At 45.4% G+C, this 26,124-nt stretch overlaps 1 protein-coding gene across 1 annotated transcript; it reads right to left on the bottom strand.

Moving 5' to 3' along the window:
* Window positions 1-1,004: 1,004 nt before the first annotated feature.
* Window positions 1,005-26,124, bottom strand: NPM2 (nucleophosmin/nucleoplasmin 2). The gene is made up of 8 exons (XM_080674326.1): window positions 25,839-26,124; window positions 25,663-25,748; window positions 25,406-25,531; window positions 3,564-3,654; window positions 2,401-2,567; window positions 2,228-2,262; window positions 1,378-1,411; window positions 1,005-1,288 (listed from the first exon to the last, which is right to left on the bottom strand). Exons 1-8 carry the CDS (start codon window positions 25,891-25,893, stop codon window positions 1,244-1,246), a joined length of 639 nt encoding a protein of 212 aa, XP_080530452.1. The 5' UTR covers window positions 25,894-26,124; the 3' UTR covers window positions 1,005-1,243.

Raw genomic sequence — 26,124 nt, 5'->3', positions numbered from 1 at the left:
TGTGGGGGCCGGTGCTCCCGTCATCCCGTGGGGTGTAGAATGCAAGCAGCAGGAAGGCCAGCCCGCCTTCTGCCACCTCAAGAAAATGGCAGAGCCGAGTGGGAAGCCCAGGCCGGGTCGCTGGCCTTCTGTGCAGGTGTCCAAAGCCCTCCTCTGGGATCCAGATCTGGAGGTCCTGGGAGACGGCAGGCCAGCTCCCCATCAGCCCACTGCAGGCCTGGCCAGCGGAGGTGCTAGGAGGGGCAGGGGGCAGCCTAGCAGGGGCCCTACAAGTATAACCCGAGTCAGGGGCCATCTGCCTGTCACCATGGATGAACTGGCTGCCAAGTGGCTCTGCAGGCCTGGGAGAGGGCAGGAGGCCAGAGCCACGCAGGGTCGTTCACCCCTTTCCAATCCTCCGTCGGTCTCAGCTCCGAGAGCTGCCCGGGGAGCCTGGCATCGGAGCTGACAGTGCTCACCTGTCCACCTCCCATAGGAGACACCTGACAGCCACCGGGAGGGCTTCCTCGAAGGTGCAGGCCTCTGGGCTCCTGTTCAGGACAGACCTTCCCACAAGTGAGCAGGAGCTCGCCCTGAGCAGGACACACGCCTGGGAGAACAGCACTAGCTTGTGCCCCAAGGTCCCCACAGATGCACACCCTCGGGCTGGTCCCACGGGCTGGCCCTTCCTAAGCCGCCTCACGCCCGGAGCCGCGGGCAGGCCCCAGAAAACGGGGCCTGCCGGAAGGGAGTGTGGGCGCAGGAGGACCCACAGCAGTGCTGACTCCCACCCTCAGCCCAGGGGCAGAGGTCAAAGCTGGGTAAGGGGCTGAGACACTGGGTTCTTCCCCCAAAGATGGGCGGTGAGAGGTGCCAGGACAAGAGAGGGAGATGACGGAGCAGAGCTGGCAGGGCCTGGCGCCCAGGGCGGATGTGGTGGCACACGCCGCCCTCCGCTGGGCACAAGCGCTCACTGCAGCCGGCACAAGCAGGGCTCCTTGGAAGAGACGCAGACACAAGGTCTTGGCAAAGCAAACTTTATTGTGTCCCTGAGGTTGGGGCTCTTCCCTCCAGGTCCTGCTGAATCCAGAGAGTTTGGGTGAGGGACTCTTGTGTTGCCCCCCAACAGCTCCATCACATTCAGACTCAGGTTGAGGGCCGGGGGGGATATTCCCTGGGCCCATGGTGCATCCCAGGAAGGCCCACTGTGCATGGTGGCCTGGCAGGCCCTCCTCGGATCTCGGTGGCATGCACTACTGGCTTCTCATTTCTTGAGTACCGGCTTTCTTCCCTTGGGTGTGTATCTGGCCTATGGAGAGAAGGCAGGGCTCCAGGTCCTGGCACCTTCCCAGAGACCACCACATCCCCCAGGAGGACCAGCCCTCCTTATGCACTCACCTTGTTCACAGGGCTCTTGCCTTTAAGACTGGGTCTGAAATGGGGGGGTGGGGTGAGGAGCAGGAGGTGGGTGAGAGAGAGCGAGCTCAGCCTGTGCCCTAGCCCGGCCCTCCCAGTGCCCACACTGCTGAGCAGGAAGCAGGGTCTGTGCCTGAATTCTCCTCTCCACCTGCCTCCTGCCAGGGACCACTCTGATTCCCTTTTTATTTATTTTTTTAACAAAGATGCTTTTTCGTAGGCTTCCATCTGCTCTCTTTCTTTTATTTACAATAAACATGTCTTTTTCATTATAAAAGTAATGGTAATCATGTTGCACAAAATAGCAAATAAAGGACAGAATAAATTACTTATGTTGTTTACCTCCCACCAACATTAACATTTTGGTGTATTTCCTCTCACGTTTTTTCCTCCTAATCATAGTATGTGCAATAAAATGAAAACGATTTAATATCCTGCTCTTGTTAATTCTATCAACACGTCCCGGGTTGCTCTCTTCTTCATAGGCACAGGCAGCAGCCACTGAGCAAACGCTCCGCAGTGGAACCGGTGCTGCCGGCAGCATTCAGAATGCTCCGCTCCCACTCGTGGTTCAGTCATCAGTGAGGGGTTTCTCAGCGCACACAGTGCTCCCCGTATTCTGGACGGAACCCTTGGACAGGCATTGCCACAGGGGAATTAGGTCAGATTATAAGCACCGTTTCATGTTTCTCAAAAAGGTCATGCCAACCTACCGCGTACCCTTGTACCCATACACACGCACACGCGTGCGCACACCAGGCACAAATGCCCTTTCTAGCACTATATGCTTCGCCCAAAGGGTTCGGGCAAGTTAAGAGATGGAAAGAATTACCTGACCGCCTCCTCTTCTTTTTCCACTTTCTTTTTCTGGGAACCAAACACAAGTGTCATTGGATGGTTAGGGTGAGGGCCTGAGCAGACCCTGCTGCGCCCCTGGCAGGCCTCGCTGGGCCCCCACCTCCTGCACCCTCAGCCCGGGGGCCTGGCCAGGGTCCCTTCCCTCACCTTGGCAACGCTGGTCTGCTTCTGGGACGCCAGCCTCTTGCCTTGTTTAACAGGGGACTCCTCTAGGGACACGTCTTCATCTTCATCGTCATCATCGTCATCATCTTCCTCTGACTGCTGCTCCTCCTCCTCCTCCTCCTCCTCTTCCCAGGAGAGGTCTGGAATGTCTGCACATGGGAGAGGAGAGGTGCCTGGGGGAGTCCCCGCAGGAGTGCACGTGTCTGCCTGCCCACCTGGGAAGCCCTCCTGGCCTCCCTGACAGAGTGGAGGCAAGGAGGTGGTGGGGAGCGGCCTGGACAGCTCAGAGGGCCCATGGGAGGGTGGTAGAAGGAGACGGGGAAGGGCAAACTGGGTTCTGCCTGGGGGCAGGGAGAGGCGGGAGGGGGGATTCACCTGGGAAGGAGTGTGGGAGGGGAGGGAGGGGAAGGTGGGGAGGAACCAGAGCAGCAGCTAAGGACTTCAGGCCTTATCTGCAGGGAAGTGGATGCTGCTGGGGTTTGGGGACAGGAGAGCACCCTGAGGACAGAGGCAAAGCTGGACAGAGAAGAGGCCAGAGAGAGGATATCGCGAGAGTCAACAGCACAGCGACTTGCTGGCCATGTGACTACTACAGCTATGTACTTCACTTTGAGTTAACATTTAAAAAATATGTATTTTTATTGATTTCAGAGAAGAAGGAAGAGGGAGAGAGAGATGGAAACATCAACGATAAGAGAGAATCATGGATGGGCTGCCTCCTGCGTGCGCCCCCTACTGGGGATGGACACAGCCTCAAATGGTGGGAATCTAAAGGTTGACACTCAAACACTGAGCCACACTGGCCAGGCTATGCTAACACTGTAAGTGCGTGCTAGTACTGGGTACCTGCTAACTGCCTTTCCTGAACATCCCATTCATTCCTCACAGCTACTCTTTGAAGATGAAACCAAGTACACTCCTATGCTCATGTTCCAGGTGAGGGGCTGAGGCACGGGGACGGTGAGTGAGGTGAAGGAGACCTGGGGGTAGAACTGTGCCTGTGGCCTTCCCGCCCAGGCTACTGGCAACTGTGCTGCCTTTGGGGATTTTCACTATCACTCAAGAGCCCTCCAGTGTTGGGGTGTTTATTATGTCCTTGGCCCTGTGCACCCTCAGACCTTCCCCAGGTCCGAGCTCAGACTCACCATAACATTCCTGGCCACTGAGGAACACAGGTCCCGAGCCAGCCCGGAGCTGGAAAGTGACTGGAGGAGAGAGCTCCAGGCCCATTGTGACCTGCAGGGGGAGGGATGTGGGGGCAAGAGCAGAGAAGACAGGGTGGCTAGGGTGCCACCAGGCTGGGGGCTGGCCTCCTGCAGAAACACTCAGTTTATCCCCCAAGCCCCAACCACGGACAGTCACTGCGCTCGGCCCCTCCACCTTTCTGCCGAGGTGGACTCTGGCGGAGAAGAATGTGAATCTGACAACTCATTCTTGCTAAGACCACAGGTGAGCTCCAACCTCAGGGGCAGCTGTTAGTAGATAAATCTTACGGCTACAGACGAAACTGTGTCTCCCAAAGTCATATGTTGAAGCCCTAACCCCACTGTGATGGTATCTGGGGATGAGGCCTTTGGGAGGTGATTAGGGTGAGATGCGGCCATGAGAGTCATCATGGGATTAGTGTCCCTTTAAGATGATACTAGAGAGCTCTCCCCTTGCCCCTCCCCCCCGCGCCCCCTCCTACCCGTCCCAGGTGGGACAGAGGAGGCACCATGTAGAAGCTGGGAAGAGCCCTTCCTAGGACCTGACCATGCTGGCACCCTGATCCCACATAGACTACGCATGGATCAGATGAGCAAGCAGATGCAAATCTGCATGTGCAGTGGGACTTTTGTCTTATAAGTAACGTGGGAATATGCATATGAATAAAGGTTGGAAAAGATTAAGTGCTAATCATAGTTTTCAGTGGGTAGTACAGCATATTTTTTAAAAAGATTTTTCCAGACATTCCAAAGTTTCTACCATGTGGCAGGCCCACAGGAAGTAAAATCTCCTTTACTCCACACCCATGGAGGAGGTGCCGTTACTTTACAGAGGAAATTGAGGCTGAGAGATTCACTTAGAGTTTCTGGTTCAGACAGGGAGCAAATAAGCAAAAACAAACTCTGCAGCACAAACACCTAGAAAGGCTGGATGAAATGTAACCCCATGTTCTCTCTGCGTGGCTTAATATCAGAAGAAAGGAGGGTCCCCAGGCATCAGACGTGAGGCAGCCTGTGCGAGACGCTAAATGCACTTGAGATAATACGCGTGCGCGGATGGGGGCCCACTGTACGGAGGCCAGCACCCTCGAAGGGCTGCATCTCAGTAAAAAGCCCCAGCGTGAGGCTCACGGGGAGGGGACTAAAGAACCCCAAGCCAACAGCTAGGAACTTACACACCACCAGAAAAAGGTGACGGGATTAAGAAGCACAAATTGGTAGTCACAAAATAGTCGTGGGGATGTAAAGTACAGCATAGGGACTAGAGTCAATAATCCTATATAATAAAAGGCTAATATGCAAATCGACTGAATGGCAGAACGACCGGTTGCTATGACGCGCACTGACCACCGGGGCGCAGACATTCAATGCAGGAGCTGCCCCCTGGTGGTCAGTGCACTCCCACGGTGGGAGTGCTGCTCAGCCAGAAGCTGGGCTCAAGGATGGCGAACGCAGCGACGGTGGCTGGAGCCTCTCCCACCTCTACAGCAGCGCTAAGGATGTCCGACTGCCGGCTTAGGTCCACTTAGCCATCACTCAGACGTCCCCTGAGGGCTCCCAGACTGCAAGAGGGCGCAGGCCGGGCTGAGGGACCCCCGTTTCGTGCACCGGGCCTCTAGTGATGTAATAACTATGTATGGTGCCAGGTGGGTACTTGGAATGTCACAGGGACCACTTTGTAAAGTATAGGATTGTCTAACCACTATGCTATATAAATTGAAATGAAAACAAAATAATCTTAAATGTCAACTGTAGTTAAAAAATAAAATTTAAATTTGAAAAATGGTGTGGCTTGGGCCATTTTGGAGAGTTACTCAATTTTTCTGGGTCTCTCCCAGGTATACAGGAAATATGTATGTTATTAAACTTCAGTTTTTAAAAAAAAGAAAGAAAAGAACAAGAAACTACACCCTACCACAGAAAGTCAACAAGGAAATGTCAGCTGGGATAGAGCTAACATCCCAGAATGCACCTGTCGCTAGTCTGCTGTCTGGATTTTCCTGGAGCGGACAGCCAAGCTGAGAAACCCACCTAAAATTCCAGACTTGTGATGTTCCTGGGGTAAATGGCAGACGCAAACACAAAACCGCTTTCCATTCTTTTTACACAGAATTTTTTAGAGAAAACAAAACCCCGAAGATAACTCGCAGTCTAAAATTACAAAACAGACCTGGCCAGTGTGGCTCAGTTGGTTGAGCATCGATTGCCCTCCTGTTCACCGAAAGGTCTGTGGTTGGATTTCAGGTCAGGGCACAGGCCCGGGTTGCAGGTGGATCCCCAGTAGGGGGCATGCAGGAGGCAGACTATCCATGCTTCTCTTTCTCTCCCTCTCCATTCTTCTCTAAAAAAAACCTAATAAAACATTAAAAAAAAGAAACCACCTTCTTTAAAAAAATAAATAAAATTGCAAGCCATACAAGAAGCAATCCTGCATCAGCAGAAGGAAACAAAATGACTGCGCACGAGCACAAGCAGGGGCCCGAGGTAGGAGAATAACAATCCAGACTTCTAGGAAGTAAGGCTGATGGAAACCAAATAAATATAAAAGGAGGAATCAGAAACCTAAGAACAACATATTGAGAAAAATAAAAAAAAAGAACCAAATGCAGTTTCTATACATGAAAAAATATAAGTGTTGAAATAAACTGAACAAATGTTTAAAAAGCAGAATAAGCCAGCTGAAGCGAGAAGATAAACTGGGAAACAGCTGTGAAGAATTACCCAGAATGCATCACAGAGAGACAGACTAACCAAGTCTGAAAGAGAAGCTGAGACACAGAGGACAGGACGAGAAGACCCAACATGCATCTGATCAGACTAAAGGGCTGGAGAGAATAAAGTCAATATTTAAAGTGAAAACCACCAAGCCCTAGCCGGTTTGGCTCAGTGAATAGAGTGTCAGCCTGCAGACTGAAGGGTCTCAGGTTCGATTCCGGTTCTAAGGCACATGCCTGGGTTACGGGCTCAATTCCCAGTGTGGGGCGTGCAGGAGGCAGTCAAAGTGACCATCATGACCGGACAACCAGCCGATAGCTATTACACACACTGACCACCGGGGGAAGATGCTCAATGCCAGAGCTGCCCCCTGGTGGTCAGTGCGCTCCCACAGCCAACCTCCTACAGCCTGCCAACCTCCTGCAGTCCTTCCCCCTAGCCAGCCAACCTCCCGCAGTCTGTCCCCATCCCACCTCCTGCCAGCTGGCCCCAATTGGGACTGGGTGAGACAGGCCCCGATTGGCCCCAATTGCCGGCCAGGCTGAGGGACTCCCAGGCCTAGGGACCCCACCCATGCATGAATTTGTGCAATAGGCCTCTAGTTAGCTTATAAGGAAGATAATTCTGAAAGTTATATGTACCAACAGCACAGTATAAATATACATAAAACTATAGCTTCAGATCAAGACAGTGTGGAATTGGGGAGATACCCAGGGATCAGTGGAACAGAAGACCTAGAAATAGACCCACCCAAAAATGTGCAACTGATTTTTGACAAAGGTACAAAATCAGTTAAGTGGAGGAAGGACAACTTTTTCAACAAATGGTGCTCGAGTAATTGGACGTCCAAAGGCAAAGAAATCAACCTTGACCTGAAGCACACAGCGTATACAACACTGAACTCAAAATGGATCTCGGACTTAAATGTAAAACATACATGTGAGAAACCAAGATGACGGCATAGGTAAACACCTCTGCCTTGCACAACAATTTCAAAACTACAACTAAAAGACAAAACGGACATCATCCAGAACCACAGGAAGGCTGGCTGAGTGGAAATTCTACAACTAGAAGGAAAGAGAAAAGCACACTGAGACTCAGAGGAGCTGCAGGAGGCAGAGGTACTGAGACGCGTGAGCAGAGAGGGCTGGCAACTGAGTGCGCGGCTGGCTTTCTCAATTGGGAGGGAGACAAAAGCTCCCGACTGCGCTGAACTCCAGTTCCGGGTGAGACTCTGGGGACCCAGACCCATTCGGGGAGAAACTGGACTGTCTGGCAGTGGGCGAAACTCAAGGGCAGCTTTCTCTCAGAGGTGCTTGCAGCGATTACCATGGAACACTGAGTCCCAGGGGTCTCTTAGGACAGGGCTGACAGGAAGCCATTGCTGTCTGCTTTGTCCTGAGACTCCGTCCCATCCAAGCTGAGCACAGAGGCTTTTGCAAGTCTTGTCTCATAAGGTGTCTCCAGCACAGAAGTTCTCCCAGCCTAGACACAGCTGATCCTCACAGCCAATTGGCCTGGAGGTCAATTCCTCCCAGTGATACCAACAACAATCAAGGCTTAACTACAACAAGACTGTGCACACAGCCCACAAAGGGCTGCACCAAGAGTGTCCACCTCAGCCGAAACCGGTTTGGCTCAATGGATAGAGCGTTGGCCTGCGGACTGAAGGGTCCCGGGTTCGATTCCGGTCAAGGGCATGTACCTTGGTTGCGGGCACATCCCCAGTGGGAGGTGTGCAGGAGCCAGCTGATCGATGTTTCTCTCTCATCGATGTTTCTAGATCTCTATCCCTCTCCCTTCCTCTCTGTAAAAAATATCAATAAAATATATTAAAAAAAAAAAAGAGTGTCCACCTCAGGTAACTGGGGAGGCTGAGCCACTGGGCCCTATAGGACACCTAGCACACAAAGCCACTCTCTCAACTCAGGGAAGCAGCCAGAATGCGGAGACAAAGAAACAGGTCAAAAATGAAAGAAATGGAGGAAAGCAAACGACTGGACATAGAGTTCAAAACCACGGTTATAAGGTTTTTCAAGAATTTCCTAGAAAAGGCCGATAAATTTAGCGAGACCCTCGAGGATATGAAAAAGGACCAACTAGAAATTAAGCATACACTGACTGAAATAAAAAATAATATACAGAAATCTAACAGCAGACTAGAGGATCGCAAGAATCAAGTCAAAGATTTGAAATACAAAAAAGCAAAAAACACCCAACTGGAAAAGAAAAAATAAAAAAGAATCCAAAAATATGAAGATAGTGTAAGGAGCCTTTGGGACAAGTTCAAGCATACCAACATCAGAATTATGGGGGTGCCAGAAGAAGAGAGTGAGCAAGATACTGAAAACCTATTTGAAGAAATAATGACAGAAAACTTCCTCCACTTGGTGAAAGAAATAGACTTACAAGTCCAGGAAGCGCACAGAACCCCAAACAAAAGGAATCCAAAGAGGACCATACCAAGACACATCATAATTAAAATGCCAAGAGCAAAAGACAAAGGGAGAATATTAAAAGCAGCAAGAGAAAAACAGTTACCTACAAGGGAGCACCCATATGGCTGTCAGCTGATTTCTCAACAGAAACTATGCAGGCCAGACGGGAGTGGCAAGAAATATTCAAAGTGATGAATAGCAAGAACCTACAACCAAGATTACTCTACCCAGCAAAGCTATCATTCAGAATTGAAGGTCAGACAAAGAGCTTCACAGATAAGAAAAAGCTAAAGGAGTTCATCACTGCCAAACCAGTATTATATGAAATGCTGAAAGGTATTATTTAAGAAGAGGAAGAAGAAGAAAAAGGTAAAGATAAAAATTATGAACAACAAATACGTATCTATCAACAAGTGAATCTAAAAATCAAGTGAATAAAAAATCTGATGAACAGAATAAACTTGTGAATATAATAGAATCAGGGGCATAGAAAGGGAGTGGACTGACAATTCTCGGGGGGAAAGGGGTGTGGGGGGTGCGGGAAGAGACTGGACAAAAATCGTACACCTATGGATGAGGACAGTGCGGGGGGTGGTAATGGCAGAGGGTGGGGTGGGAACCAGGTGGAAGGGAGCTATGGGGGGAAAAAAAGAGGAACAATTGTAATAATCTGAACAATAAAGATTTATTTTAAAAAATGAAATGAAATAAAAAAAACACATATATGTGAGATTTTTGGACAAAAAAATTAGAACATCTTTTTGACCTCACTCTAGGCAAAGAGTTTTTAGACTTAACACCAAAAGTCATAAGAGAAAACACTGATAAAATGGAACTCATCAAAATTAAAAACTTTTGCTCTGTAGCAGCTCATCTGAAGAGGATGAAAAGACAAGTCATAGACTGGGGAGAAAATATTTGCGAACCATATATTTAACAAAGGAATCGTGCCTAGAACACTAAAGAATTAGCAAAACTCCACAGCAATAAAGCAGACAATCCAATTAGAAAATGTGCCAAAGCCACAAACAGACAATTTTCTGAATATTCAGATGGCAAATAAACACATGAAAAAAATGTTTAACCTCATCAGTCACTAGGAAATACAAATTAAAGGCACAATGAGATGTTACTACACTCATTTCAGCAGAATGGCTGAAATAAGAAAAAGTGACAAGAAATGTCACCGAGAATGCAGAGACACTTGACCACTCATACATTGCTGGTGGGAATGTAAAATGGTACAGTCACTTTAGAAAACAGTGTGGCAGTTTAAGAAACTAAACATGCAGTTACCACACAACCCAGCAATTGCACTCCTCGGCATTTATTCCAGAGAAATTAAAACCTACGCTTACACAAAAATCTTTACATAAATGATCATGGCAGCTTTATTCATAATAGTTCCAAACTGGAATCCACCCTGTTTTCCCACAGATGAATGGTTGAACTGTGGTATATCTATACCATGGAATACTATTCAGCAGTAAACACACACACACACACACAGACACACAACCACTTGGGTGAATTTCCAGAGAATTATGCTGAGTGAAAAAAAGTCAGTTCCAGAAAGGTTATATGTGTTTGAGTCTATTTCTACAACCAAATTTTAGAAAGTGAAGACATACTGGTAGTTGCCAGGGTTTGGGATGGAGGAGGATCATAGGAGGGAGGTGGGTATGGTTACATGAGGGACCTTTAAGGTGTTTAAATTGTTTATCTTACTGTGGTGGTGGATATATGAACTTCGGTGATAAAACTGTATAAACGAGAGCTCTAGATTTTATCAGTGTCAATATTCTGGTTCCCATATTATATTGTAGTTTTGCAAAATGTTACCATTGGGGAAAAATGGGCGAAATGTACAGGGATCTCTATATTATTTCTTTTTTTAAAAAAATAAATCTTTATTGTTCAGATTATTACAATTGTTCCTCTTTTTTCCCCTCCATAGCTCCCCTCCACCTGATTCCCCACCCCACCCCATGCCCTTACCCCCCACTGCTGTCTTCATCCATAGGTGTACGATTTTTGTCCAATCTCTTCCTGCACCCCTCACACCCCCTTCCCCCTGAGAATTGTCAGTCCACTCCCTTTCTATGTCCCTGATTCTATTATATTCATCAGTCCATTCTGTTCATCAGATTTTCCATTCACTTGATTTTTAGATTCACTTGTTGGTAGGTATGTATTTGATGTCATTTTGTTGTTCATAATTTTTATCTTTACCTTTTTCTTCTTCCTCTTCTTTTTTTTTTTTTAAAGGTAGGTCATTATTTTTTTTTAAATATATTTTTTATTGATATTTTACAGAGAGGAAGGGAGAGGGATAGAGATCTAGAAACATTGATGAGAGAGAAACATCGATCAGCTGGCTCCTGCACACCTCCCACTGGGGATGTGCCCACAACCAAGGTACATGCCCTTGACCGGAATCGAACCCGGGACCCTTCAGTCCGCAGGCCGATGCTCTATCCACTGAGCCAAACCGGTTTCGGCCTTCTTCCTCTTCTTAAAGAATACCTTTCAGCATTTCATATAATACTGGTTTGGTGGTGATGAACTCCTTTAGCTTTTTCTTGTCTGTGAAGCTCTTTATCTGACCTTCAATTCTGAATGATAGCTTTGCTGGGTAGAGTAATCTTGGTTGTAGGTTCTTGCTGTTCATCACTTTGAATATTTCTTGCCACTCCCGTCTGGCCTGCATAGTTTCTGTTGAGAAATCAGCTGACAGCCATATGGGTGCTCCCTTATAGGTAACTGTTTTTCTCTTGCTGCTTTCAAGATTCTCTCTTTGTCTTTTGCCCTTGGCATTTTAATTATGATGTGTCTTAGTGTGGTCCTCTTTGGATTCCTTTTGTTTGGGGTTCTGTGCACTTCCTGGACTTGTAAGTCTATTTCTTTCATCAGGTAGAGAAAGTTTTCTGTCATTATTTCTTCAAATAGGTTTTCAATATTTTGCTCTCTCTCTTCTTCTGGCACCCCAATAATTCGGATGTTGGTATGCTTAAAGTTGTCCCAAAGGCTCCTTACACTATCTTCATATTTTTGGATTCTTTTTTTTGTTTTTCTGGTTGGATGTTTTCTGTTTCCTCATATTTCAGATCTTTGGTTTGATTCTTGGGGTCCTTTGATCTACAGTTGAACTTCTGTATATTCTTTATTTCAGACAGTGTATGCTTAATTTCTGACTGGTCCTTTTCCATTTTTTGGCATTCTCATTAAGATCCTTAAAGGTCTCACTAATTTCCTCAGAGGTTTTTAGAAGATTCTTGAGTAAACTTATAAATGTGGTTTTGAACTCTATGCCCAGTAGTTTGCTTTCCTCCATTTCTTTCAATCGTGACATGTTTCTTTGTCTCCGCATTTTGCTGCTTCCCTGTGTTGATGGAGTGGTTTTCTGTGGTAGGTGACCAGTGGTTCAGCCTATCAGCTGAGGTGGACACTCTTAGTACACCCCTTTGTGGGCTGAGTGAGAAGTCTTGGTGTAGTTAAGCCTTGATTGCTGTTGGTACACTGGGAGGAATTGACCTCCAGGCCAATTGGCTGTGAGGACCCACTGTGTCTATAATGGAAGAACTGTTGTGCTGGAGACACGCTTATGGGGTAGGACTTGCTTCAGCGGGGCTTTGGTGCTCACTGAGTCTGCCTCTTGAATGTGTCACTTATGGATGTGAGGAGTTGAAATCTGGTGTCGTCTCACACTGACCACTAGGTACACTGGCTTCTGGATCTCCAATGGCATGAAGGTCAGCTACTGTCTGAGGCCACCCAGCAGGAGCTACAACAAGAACTACAGTTTTCTCCTCTTTGCTTGAGGTTTGGAGGTTTTGGAGCTGTCTGACCAGAGCTGCAGTTTGTTAGGTTAAGCTGCGATAGGGCAGACCATTTATATGCAAAAGCCACTGCATGGAGCTTGGGTGGGTTTGTAGATTGTGTGGGGCGGGGTCTCAGGGAGTCACTAGGCTAGGGCGTGGCAAACAGCGATGGTTGCCAGTCAGCCATCTCTGCGTCTCCACATTTCCAAGTCCCCCCACCCCAGCGCAGTAAATAATGATTGCTGCACTCACCTCTGCCAGAAAGCCACCCTCACTTTCCAACCCAATGGCAAACAGTCCAGCTTCTCCCCATAGGAGTTTGGGTCCCCAGCATCTCCCCAGAAACTGGAGTTCAGAGTAATCGGGAGCTTGTCTCCCTTCAGGTTGAAAAAAGCGGCGCACCCAGTTGCCCGCCGCTAGCCCGATTTGCGCGCCGCCGTACATCAGCTTTTCAGTGCTTGTGCACGTCTCACTGCTCTTTTCTTTCCTTCTCATTGTAGAACTTCCACTCAGCCAACCCGTGGTTCTGGGTGATAGACATTTTGTCTTTTAGTTGTAGTTTTGAAATTGTTGTGCGAGGCAGCAGTTTAGGTGTTTACCTATGCCGCCATCTTGTTTTTTTCTCTCTATATTATTTCTTACAGCTGAAAGTGAATCTATAATCTACACTAATAAAAGAGTAAGATGCAAATTGACCGTACCTTCGTGATGCCCACCAGCCAATCAGGAGTGAGTATGCAAATTAACCCAACAAAGATGGTGGGTTAATTTGCATATACAGGCACCAAGCAGCCGGGGAAGGGCAGGACACTTGTGTCATCACCATGGCAATGATGCAGACGTTCCGCACCTCCCCAGCCACTCCGGGCCTCTGGGCAGCATGGGAAGGCGGAAAGGTGGCTCCGGGCCAGAGCGAAAAGGCGGCTCCAGCCGGAGTGAAGGTGGTGCCGGCAGCCAGGGGAAGGAAGGCCCATTCTTGCACGAATCTTCGTGCATCAGGCCTCTAGTTATCTATAAAAATACAATTAAATCATGAATAAAGCAAACAATAAAATTATAAGAATCCACTGAAAAACCACAATCACAATAGGTAATTTTAACACATTGTTTTTTGGTAATTGATAGATAAGGGAGACAAAAAAATTCATAGATTTGAACACAGTTAATAAGCTTGATTTAATGGATTCACATAGAAACCTGTAAAGCTATCAGTAGGCCACAATTCAAGGCTCATCAAATACCAAAGAATTGATATTTATAAGGACCACATTTTCTGTTGCAATTACATTGAGAAAAAGAGTGACAACTCAACCTGCAAATTGAGGGATGCAGCTAAAAAACACTCTTAGAGGGAAATTTATAGCAGCCAAAGTAAATAAAATAAAACTTACTTGGGCCGAAACCGGTTTGGCTCAGTGGATAGAGCGTCAGCCTGTGAACTGAAGGGTCCCGGGTTCGATTCCGGTCAAGGGCATGTACCTTGGTTGCGGGCACATCCCCAGTGGGAGGTGTGCAGGAGGCAGCTGATCAATGTTTCTCTCTCATCGATGTTTCTAACTCTCTATCCCTCTCCCTTCCTCTCTGTAAAAAATCAATAAAATATATTTAAAAAAAACTTACTTGGAAAAAAAAATTAGCTAGAACATGAACGGGCTAAGTATATAAATGAGGAAGTAAAAAAAAAAAAAAAGGAATAGACACACAGCAGCACAATTTATAACAGCTAATATCTGGAAACAGCCCAAGTACCCATCAGTAAATGAGTGGATAAAAAAGCTGTGGTACGTTTATACCATGGAATACTATGCAGCAGTAAAAAAGAAGGATCTCTTACCCTTTGAGACAGCATGGAGGGACCTGGAGAGTATCATGCTAAGTGAAATAAGAGAGTCAGAGAAAGATAAGTATCACATGATCTCACTCATGTGATCTAAGTAATAAAATAAACTGATGAACAGAGTAGATCCAGAGACATGGAACAGAGTGAGGAACCTCAGAGGGAAGGTGGGGAAGGGTGGGTGGCAGGGCGGTAATCAACCAAGAACCTTATATGCATATATGCATAATCCATGGACACAGACAATGGGGTGGTGAAGGTGGGGGTGAATGAGGGGAAAATGGGACATATATAATACTTTCAACAATAAATAATTATTTTTAAAAAAGAGAAAGAGATCAGAAAAATATCAGATAACAAGAGAAATTAATAAAATAGGAAATAAAGAAGTAATAGAAACATTGATGAAACCAAAAGCTAGTTCTTTGTGGGGAAAAATAGACCAACTCCAGAGACTGAAATTAAGGGGGGCCGGGGAAAGAAAAGATGATAAACAATACTGGGAATTCAAAAAAGAGAGATATAATAGCAGACACAGTTGTGATTAACAATATTCTCAGCAAATTACATAAACAATATTTTGAAAAAAATAAGTGAGCAAATGACTCAGAGGAGTCATTTGATTTAGGCCAAGTAAGTAACAGGGACTGAATTTATCTTTCAACTTGAAATGACTAAAAAAATCCAAACAGCCCTAGCTGGTTTGGCTCAGTGGATGGAGTGTCAGACTGAAGGGTCCCGGGTTCGATTCCAGCCAAGGGCACATTCCCGGGTTGTGGGCTCAATCCCCAGTAGGGGGCGTGCAGGAGGCAGCTGATCAGTGATTCTCTCTCATCATTGATGTTTCTATCCCTCTCTCCCTCTCCCTTCCTCTCTGACAGCAATAAAGAAATATATTTTTTAAAAATATCCAAACATAGTAGAGGAAAAATGGCTCTCAAATCATTAGACATTAGTCAAGGGAGAACAGTAATCCCTGAGAGATGGGACACAAATGAGATGAGACCTATCGTTGTCCAAATTCCTTCCTGGACAGTGCAGGGACGGGGAACACAGGCCACGCCCAGTGATCTCCCTGAAATGAGAAAATGGAATTGGGAACCCAGGGAAGCCAAGGCACCCAGAGTTCCTGGAGAAGAAAGCAGGAGAGGAGGGAGCTGCAAAGACAGAACTCTGGAAATCTGGAGAAAGTCCCCCTTGAGCATTCAGTCCAGTAGCGATCAGCACCTGCCTATGAGAAAACCACCCGAGGCTGGGGAAAGAGTTCGCATAGAGTCAGAGAGGGCGCCTGTTTCTAACAGCTGGAGTTGGACATCGCATAACTGCTGGGCCACCTGCTGGGCACTGAGAAGGGTCTTGCCACAGTAGTGGGTATGTGGGGGAATTAACCAAACTAAACACAGCTTCAGTCCCACCAAACAAGGCTTAAAAACAAGGCCCAGTGCCCTAGCCGGTTTGGCTCAGTGGATAGAGCGTCGGCCTGCGGACTGGGGGGTCCCAGGTTCGATTCCGGCCAAGGGCACATGCCCGGGTTGTTGGGCTTGATCCCCAATAGGGGGCGTGCAGGAGGCAGCTGATCAATGATTCTCTGTCATCATTGATGTTTCTATCTCTCTATCCCTCTCCCTTCCTCTCTGAAATCAATAAAAAAGAAAAAAAACAAGGCGCAACAAGATCAAATGGTATTTAAGTAACTTGACTGTAGAATAAACTACAGGTAAAATTCAACAAGGTAAAATTCATGTCTAGCATCCAATTAAAATTTGCTAGACATACAAAGAACCAGGAAGCCACCACTCATAATGAAGAAAAAAAAAATTCAATCAAAATGATACAAATGGTAGAATTAATAGACAGTAAGATTAAAATAAGTGTTATGACTGTAGTCCATATGTTTACGAAACTACAGGCAGACAAATCAGTCATGGGAATGTGAGGTACAGCATAAGGAATATAGTCAATATATTTAATGACTGTGTCTGCTGCCAGGTGGGTACTTGACAGATCAGGGGATTACTTTGTAAAGGATGTGATTGCGTAACCATTAGGCTATACACCTGAAACTCATATAAAATAATGTTGAACGTAAACTGTAATTGAAAATAAAATTAAATAAGAGAAACTAGAGGTAACACTGAAAATCAATGAGACATGAAAGACTCAATAAAATTTGTAGAGTTGCAAACTACAATATCTGAAATGAAAATACACGGATGAGGTTAACAGCATATTAGATACTACAGAAGCAGTAATGATACATAGACTATCCAAAATGAAACACACTGAGGAAAAACACTTTTAGAAAAATGAACCATACCAACAGACTTTGGGACAATTTTAAGGAGCCAACTATATATGTAATTGGATTCCCCAATGGAGATGTGAGAGAAGTGGGGAGCAGGAAAAATATTTGAAGAAATCATGGGCAAAACATTTCCAAATATGGTGAAAACAATAAGCCTACATATCCAAGAAGCTCAATGAATCTCAAGGCATTTCATAATCAAATTGCTCAAAACTTGACAATAAGGAGAAAATCTTAAAAGCAGCCAGAGGTAAAAAGACATCACATACAGAGGCATAAAGGCAAAGATGCTAACAGATGCCTGCCAATTATGCAAGCTATGTTTGGAGAATCTAGCAATGTTTTTCAAGTTTTGAAAGCAAAAACATTCAACCTAGAGTTTTTTACCCAGTGAAAATACCTTTCAAAAGTAAAGCGAAGCCCTAAAAATAAAAGTCAGCTGAGAGTAAAAAAAAAAGGTAAAGTGAATTAAGGACTTTTCAGATATACAAAAGCTGAAAGAATTCATCACAAGCAGGCCTGCATTACAAGAGATGTTTAACTCCTTCAAGCAGAAGAAAAATGATATCAAATGGAAACTTGAATTTACACAAATGAATGAGGAATACTAGAAATTGTAAATATGTAAATGTTTTATTCCAATTCCTAATCTCTTTAAAATATAGACTGTTTAAAGCAAAGACAATAACACTGTAGTGAGGGATTTATAGCATATGTAGAAGAGTTATTACAATAGTACAAAGAAAGAGAAGTGAGAAATAAAGTATGCTGTAGTAAGAGACTCATCATACACAAAGTGGTACAATAGTATTTTAATTAAGTAAAAAACGCATATTGTCAACTCTAGAGCAACCACTAAAAAATAACAAAGCGATGAATTATAAGCCAATAGGAGAAATGAAAATGTAATCATAGAAAACAGCTAATCCAAAAGAAGGCCTGAAAGGAGGAAAAATGGAGCACAGGTGGAACAAATTGAAAAACAAATAGCAAGATGATAGATTTAAACCGAATCTTGTTGATAATTACAGAAAATATTAATCATTTAAATACTCAAATTAAAAGGCAGAGTGTATCACTTTGGATAAAAAAGTAAGAATTACATGGTATCTAGAAGAAATACATTTTATACATAAAGATACGGAGGTTAAAAGTAAAATGATAACAAAATAATAAAACGGGAAAAAAGCCCTGGCCAGTGTGCTCAGTTGATTGAGCATTGTCCCATGCCCCAAAAGGTTGCTGGTTTGATTCCCAGTCAGGGCACATGCCTGGGTTGTGGGCTTGATCCCCAGGAGCAGGTGTGCAGGAGGCAGCCGATCGGATTGATCGATGTTTTGTTTTTGTTTTTTCTTCTCCCTCTCCTTTCCACTCTCTTTAAAATCAATGAAAACACTTTTAAAAAATACCACAGAAACACAAATGAAAAGAGAGCTAGATTGACTACTGGTATATTAATCAGATTAAGCGGACCTCACAATATCTTCTAGGGATAAAGAGGGGCATTTTGTAACAATGAAGGGCTCAATTAACTAAGAGGATTAGCAACCGTAGAAGCGTATGTGCCTAATAAGAGCTTCAAAATACCTGAAGTAAAAACTAGCAACTGAAAGGAGAAATAGACAAACCACAATTATTGTTGAAGACTTCAACATTCTCCTCTCAGTAATTAATAGATCAACTAGATAGATAATAAGTAAGACTAGAGAAGACTCCAACAAAACAACCAACCAACTCGATATAATTGACATTTATAGAGCAACACACCCAACAAAATGAGAACACACCTCCTTCAAGTGTAAATGAAATATTCACCAAGATAACACACTCTGGGTCATAAAACAAGTCACAGCGCAGTTTAGACTGAAATCATATAAAGCATGCTCTCAGACCATGATGGAATTAAACTAGAAATCAATTAAAGAGTCTTAGAAAATCCCTATTATTCGGAAAATTTAAAATATACATACTTCTAAATACCCTAGGGGCTGAAGAAGGAAAACTATACAATAATTTCAACTGAATAAAAACAAAAACCATACTTGACAAAACTTGTGGGATGAATAAAGACTTGAATAGATAGCTCTCCAAAATAGATAAACAAATGACCAATAAGCACATGAAGAGATGCGCAGCGTCATTAGTCATCAGGGAAATGCAAATTAAAACCACACGGAGCTACCAGGTCACACCCACTAAGATGACTAATCAAGATTACAGACAATAACAAGTGCTGGGGAGGATGCTGGAATCCTCGTACATTGTCGGTAGAATTGTACACAGTGTGACTATTTTGAGAAACAATCTGGTAGTTCCTCAAAATGTTATACATAAAACTACCACATAGGACCCAGCAATTGCACTCCAGATATATGCTCAAGAGGGAGATGAAGGCATATGCTCATTAACAACTCTGCACATGAGTGTTCATAACAGCACTCATATTCGCCAAAAAGTTGAGACAATCCAAGTGTCCATCACCTGCTGGAAGGATAAGTGAAAGGTGCTATATCCATGCAATGAATAGTCTTTGACAACAAAAAGAAATGGAGCACGAATACAGGCTACAAGGTGGGTGAGCCTTAAAAGCAGTATGCCAGGGGAAAAGAGCTGGTCATAACAGACCATACATCTTATAATTTCGTTTATATGAACTGTTCAGAACAGGCAGATCTATAGAGACAGAAAGTAGTGGCTAGTGCTGCATGTGATTTTTGAAAGAAGTCCTATTCTGAAATTTATATGGAAATGCTAAGCACCTATAATTGTCAACACAATTTTGGAAAAGAAGAAGAAAGTTGGAAGATTAATATAGTCAATTTACCTTATTTTAAGACTCATTATAAAACTACAATAATTAACTCAGTCTATTATTGAAAACAGGGTAAACATATAAAGCAATGAAACAGAACAGAGAATAGAAATGTATGCAATCATATGTAGTCAATTGACCTTTGACAAAAATGCTAAAATCGTCTTTTCAAAAAATGGTGCTAGTGCACTGGATATCACTTTGGGGGGAAACATTCCTTTATCCTTACTTCATACTGTACAAAAAAATGATCTTGAAATGGATCATAGACTTAGATATAAGAGCTAAAATAATAGCACTTCTAAAGGAAAACATTTGTGACCTTAGGTAATGATTTCTTAGGACACCAAAAGGATGAACCATAAGAGAAAAAAAAAAGTTAGATTGGACTATCAAAATTAAAAACTTGTGCTTTTCAAAATACACTATTGCAGTCCAGCTAGTGTGGCTCAGTGGTTGAGCATCAACCTATGAACCAGGAGGTTATGGTTCCATTCCCGGTCAGGGCACATGCCCAGGGTTGTGGGCTCGATCCCCAGAGTGGAAGGCAGCCAATCAATGATTCTCTCTCATTATTGATGTTTCTATCTCTCTCTCCCTCTCCGAAATCAATAAAAATTAAAAAAAAATAAAACCAAAAAACACTATTACAAAAATGGAAAGGCAAGCCATGCACTAGGAGAAAATATTTGAAATAAATATTTTTGATAAATCACTTGTCTCCAAAATATATAAAAAACTCCTACAACTCAATAAGAATAACTCAATTTAAACATTGGTAAAACAATCAACAATTGAATCTAAAAATCAGAATAAATTAACAAGGAATCTAATGAACAAAATAAACTGATCAATAAAATAGAACCAGAGGCATGGGAACATGGAAGAAGGGGGGGGGGCAGGAAGAGATTAACCAAAGAACTTATAAGCATACTGGAGGCCTGGTGTACGAAATTCATGCACTGGGTGGGTGGGGGGTCCCTCAGCCCGGCCTGTGCCCTCTTGCAGTCCAGAGCCCTCAGAGGATGTCCTACTGATGGCTTAGGCCCGCTCCCCTGCCACTGCACTTGCCAGCCGTGAGCCCAGCTTCTGGCTGAGCGGTGCTCGCCCTGTGAGAGCGCACTAACCACCGGGGGGCAGCTCCTGCATTGAGCACCTGTCCCCTGGTGGTCAGTGTGCATCATAGCAACTGGTTGTTCTGCCATCGGGCTGAAACTGGCTCTCCAACATCCCCCGAGGGGTCCTGGATTGCGAGAGGGTGCAGGCCAGGCCGAGGGACCCCACGGGTGCATGATCAGGGCCAGGGAGGGATGCAGGAGATTGGCCAGCTGGGGTGGGACCGTGGGAGGGTTCCAGGGCGTGTCCAGCCCATCTCACTCAGTCCCATCGGCCGGACCCCAGCAGCAATCTAACCTACCGGTTGGAGCATCTGCTCCCTGGTGGTCAGTGCACATCACAGCGAGTGGTTGAGTGGCCTTAGCATATCATTAGCATATTACACTTTGATTGGTTGAATGGCCGACTGGACCACCAGACACTTAGCATATTAGGCTTTTATTACATAGGACAGCCATGGGCAAACTATGGCCTGTGGGCCGGATCCGGCCCGTTCGGCTGTTCTATCCGGCCCGCGGAGCCGAAAGAGCTGAGGGTTCTCTTGCTCTCCCCTCCGCTCCTTTACTTTGAATTTATATTAGTTCACACAAACACTCCATCCATGCTTTTGTTCCGGCCCTCCGGTCCAGTTTAAGAACCCATTGTGGCCCTCGAGTCAAAAAGTTTGCCCACCCCTGACATAGGATATGCATCACCTGTGGACATGACAATAGGGTGGTAAAGGCCTGGGGTGGGGCAGGAACCGGGTGGAAGGGGATAATGCGGGGGGAGGGGTGGACATCTGTAATAACCTCAACAATAAATATTTTTTAAAAAAGACAAAACAAAAATTGGCAAAACATCTAAACAGGCATTTTGAAAAAAGAAGATATACAAATGACTAAAAGACATTTAAAAAATGATCAATATTGCCCTGGCTGGTATGGCTCAGTTAGTTGGCCATCATACTGTGCACTGAAAGGTTGCTGGTTTGAATCCCAGTCAGGGCACATACCCAAGTTGCAGGTTTCAACCCCAGCTGGGGTACATGTGGGAGGCAGCCAATCAATGTTTCTCTCTCACATTGATGTCTCTCTCTCTCCCTCCTTCCCTCCCTCCCTCTCTCTCTCTCTCTCCCTCCCTCCCTCTCTCTCTCTCTTCCTCTCCCCAACCCCCTACAAGAAGAAAACATATTTTAAAAAATGATCAACATCACCAGTTAAGAAAATCAAAATCACAATGAGATTCCACTATCTAGGTACTGAATAGCTAAAATTAAGATTGACGTGCATTGATGAGGATATAGAGGACTGTAATTCTCACACATTGTTGGTAGGAATGCAATTTGGAAAACAGTTTGGCAGTTTTGTACAAAGTTTAACACACATTTGCTACATGATACAGCAATTCCACTCCTAGGTATTTGCTCAAGAAGAATGAGGAAATATGTCCATGCAAATACCTACATTAAATTCATAATAGTATAAAATCGAAAACTACCCAAATGTGCATTAATAAGTGAATGAATAAACAATTATATATATATATATATATATATATATATATATGCATTATTTTCATAGATTGGAACATTACTCAGATATAAAAAAGGAGCACATTGTCATCTGATCAACAACATGGATAAACCTCAAAAGCATTATGCTAGGTGGAAAAAGCTGGGCACAAGAGACTATGTATTGCAAGCTCCCATTTAAATGAAATTCTAGAAAAGGTAAAACTATAGTGACAGAAAGTAGATCAATGGTCTCAGAGGCAGAGGTAGGTGGAAAGGATTGACTGCAAAGAGGCTTAAATGCGGTGGTGGTTACACAAGTATAAACATTTGTCAAATGCATCAAGCTGTACATTTACCATTGGTGAGTCTTGTTCTAAATCATATCTCAATAAAGCTGGTAAAAAACTGACTCAAAGAAGTAACCCGGCTGATGTGGCTCAGAGGTTGAGTGTCGACCTATGAACCAGGAGTTCACAGTTCAATTCCTGGTCAGGGCACATGCCCGGATTGTAGGCCCAATCCCCAGTAGGGGGCCTGCAGGAGGCAGCCAATCAATGATTCTCTCTCGCCGGAACCGGTTTGGCTCAGTGGATAGAGCGTCGGCCTGCGGACTGAAGGGTCCCGGGTTCGATTCCGGTCAAGGGCATGTACTTTGGTTGCGGGCACATCCCCAGTGGGAGGTGTGCAGGAGGCAGCTGATCGATGTTTCTCTCTCATCGATGTTTCTAGCTCTCTATCCCTCTCCCTTCCTCTCTGTGAAATATCAATAAAATATATTAAAAAAAAATGATTCTCTCTCATCATTGATGTTTCTATCTCTCTCACCCTCTCTGAAATCAATAAAAATATATTAAAAACAAGAAATAGAAACATATGAGATCATAAACTTAAATAAGTCACAGTAACTTAAAAACAAACCAGTCCCACATAGTTCATTTGCTTATTCACTCACTCCTTCACTACAGATGGAGTCCCTACGGTACACCAGGCACTGTTAGACAGGCAGCGTGGATAAGGCCGCGGACAAAACAGGCCAAGTCCGTGCTCTCCTGGAGGTTATGGTTAGGGAGGAAGAACGCACACATGAAGACTGATGCCAGCGGGCGGTCCTATGCGGGAAAAAGGGAGTATGGGCTGGGAAGCCGAGGGGATGCTGCTGTGGTCAGGAAAGACCTCTGTGAAGAGATGACATTCGAAGAAAGACCAGATGGAAGTGAGGGACAGGCGTAGCCCTGGCCCCAGGAACAGTAAATGCTAGGACTCCGAGGAGGGGTATTTGGGAGTTTTCAAGGTATAGCCAGTGAAGCCAGAGTGGTTTCAGCAGGATCAGGGAGGGGAGAGCAGCGAAAGTGGAGGCCAGAGGGGGTGCTGAGGGCCAGAACATAAACGATCTTGGATGTCATTCTCAATGAAATGGGAAGCCAATGACCTAAGCAGAGAAGCAACACAGCCTGACTGTTTAAAAGTATCTTGCCGGCAGCCGTGTATAGAATGACCAGAGGCTGGGAAACTTTTCCAGAAAGGGCTAGATCAGTGGTCGGCAAGCTGTGGCTTGCGAGTCACATGCGGCTCTTTGGCCCCTTGAATGTGGCTCTTCCACAAAATACCACGTGCGGGCGCGCACGTACAGTGCGGTTGAAACTTCGTGGCCCATGCGCAGAAGTCGGTTTTCGGCTCTGAAAAGAAATTTCAATCGTTGTACTGTTGATATTTGGCTCTGTTGACTAATGAGTTTGCCGACCACAGGGCTAGATGGTAAATCTCTTAGTTTGTAAACCCTATGGTCTGTGGAGAATACTCAACCCTGCTGTTACTGCATGGAAACAGCCATGGGTAATATGTAAACGAAGGAGGATAGCTGTGTTTCAATAAAACTTGACAAAACAGGCAGTGGGCTGGATTTAACCTTGTAGTTTGTCAACCCTGGACTAGACTATAGGGGACCAAAGTCTAGGCAGGTAGACCAGTGAGGAGTCCCTGCAATAAAACTGAGTGAGAAGTGATGGTCCCCTGGACCAGGTATAGCAGGGAGGTAAGATGTGGTCAGACTGGGGAAGGTGGGGCCAACAGGATTTGCTGGTGGATCAGACTGGGGGTGCTACAGAAGGAGGCTCTGTCCTGCCTGAGAAACTATGCCCTGGGAGAGGATCCGGTTGGGTAGGGAAAGAGATTATAGATAAAAATCAAGAATTTGGATTTAGATTTGTTACATTTGGGATATCTCTTCGATATCTCCTAAATATATTCAGAGGTTGGGTTTACACAAATAAATTTCAGAGTATTCACTTTGTATAGATGGTCTTTAAAACCACGGGAACGAATGAGATCTAGGGAGATCTCAGAGGGAGGGAAAAAACGAGGTTTGAGGGCAGTTTTACAAGGTCAGTCTCCCAGATTCTCAAGGACAGATCATCCTAGTCTTATATTCACTGTCCCAACACACAGAAGAGCACACTCTACCCTCAGGTCATGAGGCCAGTAGGCCTTGATACCCAGATAAGGAATTTATAGGCCAACCTCACTTATGAGTATATACATTTTTTTTTAAAAAAAGTCTTACTATATTAACAAAGCAAATCTAGCAGTTTATAATATGATCAAATTGTGTTTATCTCAGGAATGCAAAGTTGGCTGAATATTATTTTATTATATAACTTACCACTCAACAGATTAAAGAAGAACCTAAGATCATTTGAATAGACAAGTGTTTGATAACCACTTTTGATTAAAAAGAAGAAAACCTAATTTTAAACGCAGAGCAGGACGGGATGGGGACTTCCTGAAAGCGTGTCTATCAAACCTGTCATACTTAATGGAGAAGCATTTCTTTAGAAAGAAATCAAGAATGAAACAAGGGCATCTACCAATATCATTTTATCTGATATGATACTGGAGGTTCTAACCAGTGTAGTAGGATTTTAAAAAGGGACACAAACACTGCCATTATTCACAATGATGTTTTGCATAGAAAACACAAGATAAATTATTAGAAATGAGAGAATTTCTGGATACACAATCAATATGTAAGTCATCAACAGTGTCCTGACACCATCAGTAAACAGTTAAAATATGTGGTTTAGAAGAGAAGCTATTTAACTTCCACCCCGCAGCTAATAAAGGGCGGGCTGGGGTGGAGCCGGGATGAGTTCAGGCTTTTAGCCATGGGCCATATGCCCTCTCTAGCATGGCTACCTGTGGCAGGAGGCCCACCCGCGGAGTGAGCTGAGCAGCAGTGTCCCTCACCGTGGGCAGGACAGAGGCCTGCAGCGAGGCGATGGTGATGGGCTTGGTCCTCTTCTCCTCCTGGCTTGCTGGGGGCAGGATCTCCACGAGGTTCATCTCCCCTTTGACTTTCTCCCCCAGGCAAATCTGAGAGGGCGGACCACAGTCCCCCGAGGGCAGAGGAGGGAAACCTTGATGCATCTGTAGGGGTCAGACTCCCCGCTCCTCTCTGGTAGTTTGAGTCCCTCCTCCCCGCCCTGGGGTTGGGGGGCACCCACCGTATTGAGCAACACCTTACAGTCCTGCTTCCCCTCCTTCTGCGGTTTGAAGGTCCAGGTCCGCTTCTCCTGGTTTAACTCACAGCCTGGAAGGGAGAGGCAGGCAGTGGGGGGCCCTGTCCTCCAGGCAGTCCTCACCCGGCGGACGGACGCGCCAGCATCCCGTGCGCACTCACCCCAAAGCAGGGCTGTCCCGGCCTTGTCGGGGGTGCTGGTGCGGCTGCGGTTCATGGCGCCGGAGGAGCCGGCGGTGCGCTGCGGTGGGGCCCGGGGAGGAGAGCCCCGCACAGGGCAGCCCAGAGCGCAGCTAGGACCCAGCCACCCGCTGCCCGCCCCGCACGCAGGGGAAGTGCGCGTCGTGAGCTCCGGGCCCCCCTCACCCCGGCCCGGCTGGCCTCGCTGTGGCTGCTTGGCGGGCGCGCGTCGCCCTGGGCCCGTCCTCGTCCTCGTCCTCGGAGCACT

The sequence above is a fragment of the Plecotus auritus genome (assembly GCF_963455305.1).
Source record: "Plecotus auritus genome assembly, chromosome: 6".
NCBI classification, from domain to species: Eukaryota; Metazoa; Chordata; class Mammalia; order Chiroptera; family Vespertilionidae; genus Plecotus; species Plecotus auritus.
Note: the sequence above shows the minus strand (reverse complement) of the source record. Positions and strands in the feature narration are given on the sequence as shown.

Coding starts and splice junctions, on each gene's coding strand:
- NPM2 (XM_080674326.1), bottom strand. CDS start 25,893: ATGAACCGCAGCCGCACCAGCACCCCCGACAAGGCCGGGACAGCCCTG. Junction 25,532..25,662: donor GTAAGGTGTTGCTCAATACG/GTGGGTGCCCCC, acceptor CCGCCCTCTCAG/ATTTGCCTGGGGGAGAAAGT. Junction 1,412..2,227: donor AAAGAAGAGGAGGCGGTCAG/GTAATTCTTTCC, acceptor CCCCCATTTCAG/ACCCAGTCTTAAAGGCAAGA.